This window comes from Perognathus longimembris, chromosome 9 (genome assembly GCF_023159225.1).
Source record: "Perognathus longimembris pacificus isolate PPM17 chromosome 9, ASM2315922v1, whole genome shotgun sequence".
Classification (NCBI taxonomy): Eukaryota; Metazoa; Chordata; class Mammalia; order Rodentia; family Heteromyidae; genus Perognathus; species Perognathus longimembris.
In genome coordinates, this window is record NC_063169.1 from 18,511,350 (window position 1) to 18,525,263 (window position 13,914).

The 13,914-nt window shown below is 35.6% G+C and overlaps 1 protein-coding gene across 4 annotated transcripts in view; it reads left to right on the forward strand.

The window, feature by feature from the left end:
• Positions 1-13,914, forward strand: part of Fbxl4 (F-box and leucine rich repeat protein 4) — a 63,588-nt gene that overhangs the window by 20,034 nt on the left and 29,640 nt on the right. For all 4 annotated transcript variants that reach the window (XM_048353794.1, XM_048353793.1, XM_048353792.1 and 1 more), the window contains 2 exons: positions 588-933; positions 6,004-6,248. In XM_048353794.1, coding sequence (XP_048209751.1) covers positions 588-933; positions 6,004-6,248 — 591 coding nt within the window. The remainder of the gene's footprint in view (positions 1-587; positions 934-6,003; positions 6,249-13,914) is intronic.

A 13,914-nucleotide genomic window follows, 5' to 3' on the forward strand; every position in this document is an offset into this window, starting at 1 on the left:
ACTTTTTAAACAAGTTTGGAAACCAAATTTATAAAAAGACTTCCATGAGCCACTTGTCTGGCAAGCTCAAGGCCCCGAGTTTAATCCCTATTACTACCCCCACTTCAAGATAACATGAAAGTTTATGTGAAACCAGTAACAGGAATGGAAAAGCTCGAGGAGTCCCTTGTGAGGCATGAATGATCAGTTTTGTTTCTATAGTTAGTTAATGATGTGTACATAAAAGAGCTTTATCCTATGCATTTAGGATTTACTTAGGCTTTCTCACTTAGAGTTTAGTTATTCTTTAAAACAGAATGCTGTTGTTGGGTATCTCTGTCTCTAGTCTTGAAACTGATGAATGTAAAATGTGCAAAAAAGGAGAAGGTATTTTGGGGGGAATTGTAAAGTAATTAAAATAATGGTGTTTATGATACTTTGCTTTTTAAACTTTTTTTGAATCTTAGAAATGATTCTTGTGTGTGGTCCATTCACCTTATTTGATGCCTTTGTTTTATAGTATAATGTGTTAGGCATAGGCCATTACTGTAAGAAACTGGTAGATCTCATTTTAAACTGTATTATAGGGTAGTTTCTCTCTTTGGCAGATGGGAGACTCTTTGGTCAGAGAGACCTACGAAGGTGAATGCTTCCCAGGCTCGCCAGTTTAAACCTTGTATTAAGCAGATAAATTTTCCCACAAATCTTATACGACTAGAAGTAAATAGCTCTCTTCTGGATTATTACACTGAATTAGATGCAGTTGTGCTACATGGTATGAAGGACAAGCCACTGCTTTCTCTCAAGACTTCACTTATTGATATGAATGATCTAGAAGATGATGATTATGAAGACAAGGATGGTTGTGGAATGGACAGTCTTAACAAAAAGTTTAACAGTGTTGCCCTAAGGGAAGGGCCGAATAATGGATATTTTGATAAATTACCATATGAGGTAAGCCAAACATTTTCAATATATTATGCTAATATCAGATACAACACTATAAATTTTAAATATTTGGTTATTAATATTTTTGTTTGATATCAGGAATAGGAAGAAGCATTGGTAAGATGTATACAATCTGATGCCATGTATATTTTGGTTTTCAGAAAAAGTAGACAAATTTGTGTTAATGAAGTTCACCACTTTGTATTCTACTGATGTTAGTTATTTGGGGGTAAACTATGAAGTATATATTATTTTATTATTGATTAATAATAACAAAATATGCAAGTAGATAATAAAGCATGCTTCAGTTGAATTCATAACTATACAGTGTAAATATAGGCAATATTTTTTTTTCTTGCCAGTCCTGGAGTTTGGACTCAGGGCCTGAGCACTGTCCCTGGCTTCTTTTTGCTCAAGGCTAGCACTCTGCCACTTGAGCCACAGCGCCACTTCTGGCCTCTTCTATATATGTGGTGCTGAGGAATAGAACCCAGCCAGGGCTTCATGTATATGAGGCAAGCACTCTTGCCACTAGGCCATATTCCCAGCCCCATAGGCAGTATTTTATATGTGATTTTGCTAGTAAAAATAATAATACAAAATGAAGGCTTACACTATTTAATAGTATGCAGTTTTCCTAAGTGTCACTTGTTCTTACAACTGATTTTTTTTCTTTAAGTAGTTGTACAAAAGGAGTTGCCATTTAACAAAGCAGTGTATGAATACAATGCATCTTGATCAATGTCACCCTTTCAGCATTCTCACCCATCATTTTCCTACCCACCTTTTCCCTTCGTCTTCTTAATTTTGTAGGATATATATTGATTTCTCTTAGAACTGATGCTAGTCAGTATTTTCTTAACTATAATGTTTGGGCTAGGTCAGTAGTCAGTGCCTTTTTAAATACCTAAAGTCTTGTTTTCATTGTATCTCTATGGGAGTGCTTCAGTAGCATAATTAGCACTCCTGGCTCCAGGGCAGAGCCAGGACATCAAGTGCCTGTAGTATTCCTTAGCTGTGTCTCCAAAACTTATCCCTACCCTTTCCAAATATGCAGGGATGGGTGAGGGGGAATACAGCCAAGCACTTATGTCTCCCACTGTATTGCTAAAGATGATACAATCTCTCTCTCTCTCTCTCTCTCTCTCTCTCTCTCTCTCTCTCTCTCTCTCTCTCTCTCTCTCTCTCTCTCTCTCTGTCATCGGTGGTGGTTTTCTGGTTGTTAATTGGCCATGAGAGTCTCATGGACTTTGCTTCCCCTGGCTGGATTTGAACCTTCATCCTAAGCTCTCAGCCACCTGAGAGCCAGCAGCGCCTGGCTACAATCGTATTTTTAATGAGAAATTTATACACCCAGAATTTAACCAATTTAGAAATATCCTTCCAAACTGATGAGTAATCCACATTTTACTATAGTAACAGTACCTTAACTTACATGAAATAATAAGAAAGACAGTTTGGACCTCAATGGTAGGAGGGAAGAAGGAGAATGGAAAAGAGGAGCATGGGACACTGGTAGTGTAGGCCCTTGGGGTCTGAGATCTGTCTTAGAAGCAGTACAAACAGTTCATCTGGAGAATGGATTACTTCTTTGGGACCTTAAAAACTTGTTAAGCAGTAAGTCATACTTTATGCCCTTCAGTAGGAAAATATGGTAAAACAAAAGTGCTAGTTTTCCTTCAAGTAACTATATATTTAATAAGCTCCAAATTTAAATGCAAGCAGAATTTTTATTGAAAAATTTACCTAAAAACTTAAGATAATCAAGAAAATTCTGGAAAAGAAGAATGAGAGGATTTTGATGGCATTAGTCCTGATTCTCATTTGTAGTGTTATGCCCAGATTTCAGGGTCCTCAAATACACCAAGGAGCCGAAAGCCAATGCATCACACAAGAGTCTTTGTTGCAAGCTCGAGCCTGGGCTCACGATTGTCTCTGACGCAGCGAGTCTGAATCGAGAGCCCTGACCCTCCATTCAGCGGGTTATTATAGGGTTTTGGGGAACATTCCATGTGTCACATCATCACACAGCAAATCATGTTACACTGCGGGAAAATCACAAAACAGCATAGCAACTCGCAGCAAATCATTTCGTATTGTGGGAAAGTTATAAAATAATTCTTAAGAATTATCTCATCTGAATACACTGGATACTGTATATACTGGTATTAGAACTAGGGAAATGAAAAGGAATATCAAAATCGAGACAAAGGATAAAAAGACAAGCGACTCCAAAAGCAGTACTTGCAAAACCATTTGGTGTAAACCAACTGAACAACTAACTCATGGGGGGAGATGAAAGGGAGAGGGGGGGAATGAGGGAGGAGGTAACAAACAGTACAAGAAATGTACCCAAGGCCTAACTATGAAACTGTAACCTCTCTGTACATCAATTTGACAATAAAATTTTTTTTTAAAAAAAAGAATGATTGGCCTAATCAATGGCGGGAATGGGCCATAAGCTAGCCTGATTGGCTAGCTTATGGGGTTCGAAATGATTGGTTTAGACAAATGATCTGGGTCGCAAGGGTGTTGCCCAAGTCATTCTTAACTTGGGGGGACATCTGGAACTTCAGGTATTTCCTGTTATTTCTTAATTACTGGTTATTATGAGAGTTTCACTGCCCAAAGAAGTTATTGACACTTCTTGATTACTTGATCATTATGAGAGTTTCATTGCCAAAAGGGGTTATTGACCGTTCTCCTGGAATCTCTGCACTTCTGTACTTTCTCACAGGGGCATGTTAAAGGTCTTAAGCACACACCTGCTGGGAGTGGGCCTTATTTCTCAGAAGTGGCTACTCTCATTTATGAGGGACACAACACATTAACCATGTTTCAGGAACACAAAACACACTGGCCACACTTCAGTACATTTCCTTTGTGTCACAATGGCTAAAGCATTCTAACTTTAACTGACCTCTGGTCAAATTAAGTCTCTCTGGGTACCTTGATTATTTTAGACTGCATTTTGTTTAGGCTTTTCACATTGACATGTTCTGCAGTTATTCCAGGAAGCTTCAGGACCCAGTCAGGCCTAAGCTACAATATAGAGGTGCAACGGCTGCTCAAGTTCTTCAGTAGTCAGTCAGTATATTCCAATACATACACTTTTAAAAATTTAGAAGAAAATTTATTTTAACTAGGTTATTGAAATGGGAGAATTCATGGATAAACAAAACAGAGTAGGATTGTGTACTAGAGACCAATAGGGAAACCAGAACACATCCACAACTCCCTTGGCAAAGGCTAAATTTCTGCAATTAAGAAAAAAATATTAAAAATAAGGAGCAGAAGAAGGGGAAGAATAGTTATACATATCTTTCCCATTTTTTTTGCTTTGCCACATGATAAAGTTTTGATGTCATTGTGTAGTATGCAAGTGAATGGTAATTGTATATACTGATTACTGATACATAAATTGATGGAACATTCAAAAGAGTAATTTTTTGCTTATATCAAAACCTTTAAATGTATAATCTACTCTAGAGATATATTTGCAAAATTTTCTGAGATGAACATACATACATAGTACATAGACAGAATATTGCAACATCATTGCAACAGGAAAAAAGAAAATACATCAATAAGAAACTAGTTATTATGTCACATCAGTGAAATAGAATGAGGTGGGTCTGTTCGTGTAGATAAAAATTTATAATATGTATTATTAAATGAGAAAAGAAGGATGCTGAACAAGTACATATTCAGTTAATACTTATCTAAGAATAGATACATGTCCAAGAAATTCATAAACATTTGTCTGGAAGATAGAAAAATTGTTAACAGTACTTATCTGTGGGAAGAAGGGGTCTTAGAATTGAGGGGAGAGAAGAACCTTATCTTTTACCTTTCTGCAGTACTTAGTCTTTTTGTTTGTGCAGTATTTTACATGTCAGCAAGGTTATGTGTGTAATGAAATTTATTTTTAAAAATAGTTGTTGAGATAGAGACCACTGAATAGAATTTTGCACTGGTAGAGAAAGATTAGTCTCAACTACAAATACGTCATAGGCAAGTGGGAACATGTCAGTGAACAGATTAGGGGTCAGTAGATGGAAGGTTACTTAAGAAGAAAATTCATAAGAGGATTTGAGTTAAACAGAGCTAAAAGGATTCTTGCTAGAGACAACTGATCAGTTCTTAAGTGGGACTTGGCAGAGAATAGTATTCTAGCTGACCTACCTGAGCAGAGTGTTTTGTTTTGTCGTGTTGAGTTGGAATGGTTGGCTAAAACTAGATTATATGAGGCAGTGCATGGATGAGTCTAGAGAAATGTCTACAAGCCTGATTACGTTTTGATAAAGTAGAAAATCTTCATCAGTTTTTGCACTAGTTATTGTCTTTATGTTTCTTATAATCACATATACAAATACATATATCCTAACATTATTTATTAGAACCTATATCAAATCCTGAAAATAAAGAACAAGAACTCTCCAAACCTTACAATATACAATACATTTATTAGTCAGCTAATGTTCCTATTTTGTAAACAATCTTTTAAATTTACTTTAAGGGTCATGGATATTGTTGTTACTTTGGCCTAACCCAGTGAAATTCTGATCTGAGACTAATACTGAGCTGAGAGAGTAAACTGAAGATCATTGATGTTAGTGGACATAATTGCAGATTAAAAGCTAAATGCCTAAATTAAAATTTAAACCTCTTATCTAAATAAGATTTATAACACTTAACAAATATATTCGAGTTCCCTTGTTATTGTAAGAATATTGAGAGTGGAAAGTTTTCTTCTGTGTCACCAAAGTTTGGCATATGGTAGATGTTGAGTCTAAAAACAAAATTATTATTCAACAGATTATGAAAATATATCTTTGTATCCTAAGAAAATGAGTTGTCAACATGACTTATGTATATCAACCATTTTGAAATACAGTAGAGTCATGTATTTGTGGTTTCTTCCCATTTGGATAATTTTGGTGAACGTTAGTTTACTTACTATATGACAATATTGTTATTAGAAGTGACATTGTTTTTTATTAGATCATTCTATGTGCTTAATGAGATGATACTGTTTTTCACTCTTGATTAACTTGCTTTTTCTCTTTTGTGTAGCTCATTCAACTGATTCTGAATCATCTTACATTACCTGACTTGTGTAGATTAGCACAGACTTGCAAACTACTGAACCAGCATTGCTGTGATCCTCTACAATACATCCACCTCAATTTGCAACCATACTGGGCAAAAGTAAATGACACTTCTTTAGAATTTCTGCAGACTCGATGTACTCTCGTCCAATGGCTCAATTTATCCTGGACTGGCAATAGGGGCTTCATCTCTGTGGCAGGATTTAGCAGGTTAGTTCAAAATGTAGACAGTGCTTTCATAAGCAGGTTACACTTGTCACATAAGTTTTTGTAATAAAAAATTTAGTTATGCACTATATATATTACAGAAATAAAATAAGCAATACAGCTATTGTTTCAAATGGTGCTGCTGATAAAAATGGAATGAGTTTTCCCATCCTCTTCAGTTAAACTTCATAATTACAAGAAGGGAAGCTACATCCTTCACCTCTTATGTTTTAAATCTCAAGTGACTTTCAACAGAACTCCTTTTTTTTCTTTCTCCTCTTTCCAGCACAGATGATTAACACATTAAACAAAAAAACTATTTCCAAATCAAAATCTACCTCTCTAATGTGATTTGTCAGAAATGGAAAACAATTTATTACAGAACATTTTTAATTAAATCTTAATTACATGTGCAATACATCAACCAAATTTAGAAGCTCATTTAAACTAATTATGTTGGAAATGCAATTGCATGCTAACTAGACGACCACACTTGCAGACCTGCCCAGGTGTTTTCTGCTCCTTTCTATTTAAGCATTTAGTTTCCTTACTATTAAATGTCACCTGTTAAACATTTGAAAGCTTGCCTAAGTGCATATTCATTTAGTAATGCTACAGTAATTTTTCTTATGATACAAACAGGTGTTTTTCTCTTAACCTTGATGATAGTGATTCTCATTGTACATTTTGTATGATCCCATCATTCTCATGAAGTTAGATAATGGACTAGAAATTTGGGGAAAATTACTTGCTACTTAATTACTAAATATTATTTTATACTATTTTTACAAACTAAAAGTAAAGAAGACATATTCCTGGTGAATGTATTCTTGTATAGTTGTCTATAAATTAGAAATTTGTATATGGATCTTTCTTTCCTAGTGGCTCAGATAATGGAAACAAAGGTAGTAGTTCCAGAAAGAAATATTTGATATGATTAGAGTTGAATGAAATCACAATATGTGCATTGGTAACAATGTGTTCAAGACATTGACATTGATCGGTTATGCATCAAATTAAAACAAACACAAGCAGGAATGACCCACAGTATATCTTGGGTGTAGTTTCTTTCTTTTGTTTCTGCCAGAAATAGATCCATGGGATAGGATTTATTGCTAGAAAAGTGACATTTGCTCAATGGAACATCTTTGTAGGTGCAGAGACACAATGATCCCTTTCCTCTCTATCATAATACACCCCTGTATCAAAAGACAGGTTAACAAGAAAAAAAAGTTAACAAGTTTACTTAATCACAGTTTTACATGGTACAAGAGCCTTCAGAATGAAGACTAAAGGATGAAAGAGATTACCTGATGATACATTTCTGTTTGGTGAAGCAAGGTAGGCAAATAGAGATATGATTGGACCAAAAATTTGTGATCTGATAGTATAGACTGAATGGGGAAGCCTAGCAAGATTTTCCTCTTCAAATTCGTCCTGGCCACTCTGTAGCAGTGAGTCTTCCTTCTGAGTATAGGGCAGGACTCCTCTGGAATAAGGCCCTTATGACCTAATGGGCAGGGATCAGTCAGAGAATTTCTTTATTGCCAGCTCTTAAGCAGAAAAGCAAGGAAAGATTAGAATAATATGTTTAGGCTTTGTGGCTTGCTTTAGGGAAACAGAGATCTAGTTTCTATGACCTGCCTTTGAGAAAGAAGAATTCTTAAATCTCAGAGATTTGAGGGCAGGAAAGTCAAGGAGACCTTGGTCCTAAGGCTGCTTGGAGAGTACTCAGCATGCTAATACTCCATACTGTGCTATTATCTGAATCCCACCGATTAATCTTTTCTGTTTCTCTCTACCTTAAAACAAACACTTTAACTACAGTTTTTCTTCTCTAAATTTTTGTTCTAATAAAACCCAGGAGAACTTAATTTGTGTATAGCCAAATATTGAGAGTATGTCTATTGATTCATAAACCACAGCAAAATGAATATGAGATAGAACAAGTGATATCAGTGAAAATTATTTTACATTATAAAGACCTTTCAGCCATTTAACTACTCTTAGAGCTCCATTTTTCCCATTTTTTAAGAATTTACTTGTCTTTTGTTTGTTAATTTATTATTTGCTTTTATGCTTTTACATATCCCTTGGACCAAGTAACATATATTTGAGATACATAATGCAGTTGCTTGCTTCTACAGAGAAGATAAAGATAAACATGTAAACATTTCCTTTACATATTGTTATAAGTAAAATAACAAGGTAGCAATTAACAATTAAAGAAAGCATTGGTAGTGAATAACTGAAGTTCAGCTTCTTGGAAAATGTGAAGGTGACATTCATCCAATTAAAAAAAACCATCTCTGTAGCTTTCTCAGATGCATGTGAAACCCTGTGAGAAGAAACTCAACAGTGCTGTCTTCTTTTTTTTTTTTTTTTTGGCCAGTCCTGGGGCTTGGACTCAGGGCCTGAGCACTGTCCCTGGCTTCATTTTGCTCAAGACTAGCACTCTGCCAGTTGAGCCACAGCGCCATCTCTGGCCTTTTCTTTATATGTGTTGCTGAGGAATCGAACCCAGGCCTTCATATATAAGAGGCAGGCACTCTTGCCACTAGGCCATATTCCCAGCTCCAACAGTGCTGTCTTTTAAAATATAGAATGGTAATGGATACAGATCTTTTGTTAGAGCTCCAATCTACTTTCTCACTAGCAATTTCTCTTCCATTTTTCAATTCACCCAGGTTAGTTGCTGTGGGGCTGTTTGAATAATCACAAAAGTGCATACATAAATTTAACTTTTCCATATTTTGCTGTAATATATCAGCCAGTAAAACCATAAATATTCTAGCATTCATTTAAGCATAGTCACTGTTTTTATTAAGAAGAGAAAGTTTAAAGGGAGACAGAAAATTTAGGGGGTGGGGGCATATTGGAGTTTTGCCTGCTGATTGCTGTGGGCCCCCTTGACTTGACTCTGAATTGACAATCATTATGACTTGTAGGCAGCATTCCCAGAATAAACAATAAATATTCATGGCTTGATTATTAATGAATAATCTATGAATAAGTATGGCCTATTTATGCTCATTACTCTGAAGAAGACTTATTTATAATACTTTAAAGAAAAAGTATATTTTAAACTAGACACCAGTGATGATGAGCTGCTTGTTTTTGAGCAGTCTTCAGGAAAGTTTGATGTAGTTTATTTACTCTTATTGCCTAAAAAGTCTTGTCCTTACAAGTTAGAACTGTTTGATTGGATTTTAAAGAACATCTTAGAAATTTGTGTTACTCAGAATAGCCAAGAAGTAGATTCAATTGGAATAAAGAGAACGTAAAACTTTGAACCAGTTATTAAAATCCTCTAGCAGCCACAGATATGTGCTTTGTCTATTCCCAGGTACTGCTCATGCATTTCATTACTCATTAAAATCACATCAATAATTCTTTTTCTGTAATACAGTTCTCTTGGATACCTCTTTGCCCCCTTACCTGTTTGTGCTAAGTCACATCATTCTGTTCAAAAAGTCTTAGGTCCCCTATAACAGTGCCATTTTTCTTCCCAGTGCTGAAAGAATCACCTTGATCTCCATCTCAAGTATATTGTGGGTTTTTACCTTTGACCCTTTTATTTCAGGAAATATTCCTGGATTCTTTCTAGATTCAAGAACTTTATTAGATATTTTGGCAGTTTTGTAGCATAAAGAACTCATTGCTCATTCATAAATTTATTTAGTTGCCTGACTATCTTTTATATTTTGTCCATCAGATTGTCAACTCAAAGAAAATAGAAACAATTGTAAAAACTTTCCGTTCCCCTCTTTCTAGCATTGCTAGATAGTGCCATAGAAAAGCAAGGGCTTTTTTAATGGTTTTATTTTGGACCACATATTAAATAATGTTCCAAGTTATTTTGAATTAAAATTATCTTAAATACATTCTTTTGTAGAACTGAGTAGGATCAGGTAACAAAGTATAAGATTAGGAATCAGAAGCCATGGACATTTACATCTAATTCTCCCCTTACCTTTATCCTTGAGGCAGGTTGTAAGGATTAGTGTTGTCTATTTTGTGATGAGTAAACTCAAATTTAATCATTCATGTGATGTTAATTATTTTAGGGTTCAAGTTACCATTTAATAAATTACTTCTTATGTACTTGTATTCCTTTGGACAAATGAATTCACCTCATAAGGATAAGTAATTTATTTCTATTTCCAGACACTCCTTTTCCTCATAGCAGGAGATATAGTTCAGGATTGGTTATCTGAACTTGTATCATAAAAACTTCAATATCAAGAAATACTTTATGGGGCTGGGGATATGGCCTAGTGGCAAGAGTGCTTGCCTCCTATACATGAGGCCCTGGGTTCAATTCCCCAGCACCACATACACAGAAAACGGCCAGAAGTGGCACTGTGGCTCAAGTGGTAGAATGCTAGCCTTGAGCAGAAAGAAGCCAGGGACAGTGCTCAGGCCCTGAGTCCAAGCCCCAGGACTGGCCAAAAAGAAAAAAAGAAATACTTTATGAATAGGCTTTAGAAAATACAGAAAGCTGTACTTTTTCTTTTGAGAGCCCCCATGGTTGAGATGAATTACTAGTTGAATATGAACACAACCATATATGTAACTGTGTGGCAGTAAGGAAAGAAATGGTTTCTGTTTGACTACACAACCAGCTGGTGTTTCTGCCTCTTGGGATGGAGATATTATGAAAAGGGAAGTAGTACAGAACTTGGAAGTTAGGAAGAGATCATGTGGGTATATTGACCAAATAATCTTCTCATAGTAAAAATGCACACTGTAAGAATTTTGAGGGGAAAGAAGAAAAAATCAGAAGGCAGTATGGTTATGGTCATTGTCTTTATTGTACTTTGAAATTCTATCATTCATTAAATCAACTTGGAAGTTTTCTTCTGTCTCTTAACAGTTGGCTTCCTGGTGACTGGCTTGACAGCACTCTATAAATTCTTTGCAGGAGAAAAGTTCAATAAGGAAAGCAAAAAGGGAAAAGGAATTTCAAGTCATTCTAAGTCAGATATGAAAAAGAAATGTAGATCAAAGTGCTTTGCCAAATAATAAAGGCCATAAAGAGATAAGATGCCTAGAGCTTTCAATTCTAAGAGCATTAATATGCTCATTTAACTTTTGTAATATATAAATAAGTTTAGAATTATCAAATAAAAATAGGATATTCTTTAACTCCTATAACTATTTTTATATTACTAGCTTATAATGAACTCACCACAGTTAGTTACATTTTAAAAATAAGATAAGAATGTTAATTTCATTATATTTCTTGGGAATAGCGTGACCCTATTAAGAAAAAAAAATACTTTTAATCACTAGAACTTTATTCAAGAACAGAGAAAATTAATTTATGAATGAATTTTGAAACTGGAAAAGCTCATTTACTCAACTATCCTCAAGTGGATTTACATATTTGATATCATACCAAGTACTGTGTGTGTGAAGTGAGTATCTCTTTCAATTTTCAAATTATTTGAGGCAGCTTATAAACCAAATATAAAAATAATAGTAAAGAAATTCAGGTCAAAGATCTAGACTGTTTACTGCGACATTTGGTGCTACAACCTGGGTCCAGTGTGCTGCTTTCTACCCTGAACATTGGAATGTTTCCCCTGATTTCACTGTTAGAACTTGAAGCTAGTTTACACAGACCCAGGGTGATTCCAACAAAACACAAAGAAGTGGTCTCCTTGCTCTATTCAAAACCTAATTTTGTTGTTGTTTTTAATTTTAATAAAATAGGTAATTTCATATTGCATAGAGAGCATCATCCACTCATTGTTGATAAAATATTAGAAATAGGGGCTGGGAATGTGGCTTAGTGGTAGAGTGCTTGCCTAGCATGCACGAAGCCCTGTGTTTGATTCCTTGGACCCACATAAACAGAAAAAGCCAGAAGTGGTGCTGTGGCTCAAGAGGTAGAGTACTAACCTTAAGCAAAAAGAAGCCAGGGACAGTGCTCAGGCCTTGAGTTCAAGCCCCAGGACTGGCTTAAAAAAAAATTAGAAATACTTTCTATAAAAAGTTTAGTATTTGACTGGAAAATATACCACTTCTGCAGTACAGAGTTCCCACCCTCAAACTCATTCTTATTAATTTTGAGAAAAATTTAAAATATAGAAAAAGTACAAAAAAGAGAGACAAGATTACTGTATAGACGTGTACTGGAGCTAGGTAAGGGAAAGGGAACACCAGAAATGAGAGACAAAGGATGAAAAGACAAACCATTGCAATAACGATATTTACAAAACCAATTGGTGTAAACCAACCATACAACTCATGGGGGCGAGGGAACTGGAGAGGGGGGAGATGGGGGTGGGGAGATGAGGGAGGAGGTAACAAGTTAGATAAGTAATGTACTTGCCTTATATATGAAACTCTAACCCCTCTGTACTTCGCTTTGACAATAAAGAAGAGGGAAAAAAAGACTAGATTATCCATATATCACAATCCAAAATGAGCCAGTGTGGTCATATATTTACTTGCAGTCTTGAAAGAAAAATGAGTTTATAAAAGCCGAAGCCCCTCTCCACCCAACTTCCCACACTCCTTCACAGGCCAGCACTAACATGCTTGGCTGTATCCTCCCAGTTCATCTCAAAAACATTTGCACACATACATACGTGAATCAACATAAAGAACTAGATTTCATAAAGGAACATACAATTCAAATTTACAAAGTCACGGTATCATTTTGCAACATCATTTCAGGTGTCTTTGTTCCTAGACATATGGATGGCATTTGTTGCATTTGATAGATGTGTATTTCGTCCTGATGCCATTTCAGTTGTTTCTCCTATTTGTCTACCATGTAAAGTTAACCCATAGTAAGTTTTCTGGTATATAAATCCTATAAAACTGTTGCAGTATTGATAGAATAGAGCACAAGAGATTGTTTATGAGAACTTAGCATACGAAAGAAGTGATTTTGGGGAGAAGAAATACCCAAATTGTTTGAATACATGATCTATACATAAAAGTCAAATCCATGGAGATTGACAACAGAAATGGGACCTTTTATGATTCAGAATACTCTCCAAAATAAAAGCCCAAGTCTTGTTAGTGACATTGAACTTTCCACTCTGTCCCATTACCTCTTACTTGTCCCTCCTTAATCACCTTCCTTAGTCTTCCTCAGTCGGTTTGTCATCCAGTTCCAGGAGGGCACTTGCCCTTCCTTGTGCTTGGAATGTGCTGCCTCCCAACATCTGCTTTGCTCACCCTTTCACTTCCTTCAGGGTCTGTTCACTCTCTCATTGGACCTGTCATTTAACCCCTGACACTTTTCATGTATTAGTTGTCACTATTTATTTTACTCATTGGTTTCTAATCTCCCTCTCTCATCAAAACTTCATGATAGTTGGAACTACTTTTTTTCTACTGCTGTCTTCCTGGTACCTGTACCACTGCTTGCATCAAGAGTGGAACCTCAATAAATGAATGAATGTATGCATGCATGAATGAGTATACTCCATCCACAGTGCAATTTAGCTAATTCAATGACACAGGAAATAGTAGTGAGAAATCTTTGAGGAGATCCAGGAGTGAGAACTGTCAGCCTTTTAAGGAAGGCATGGGCAGTGATATGAAATGTCACAAATAAATCACATACTATAAATACTGATAAATAGAGGCCATTGAATTTAGTAGTTAAAAGTTGAATTCAAGGACAATAGAACATAGGCTGCAGTGC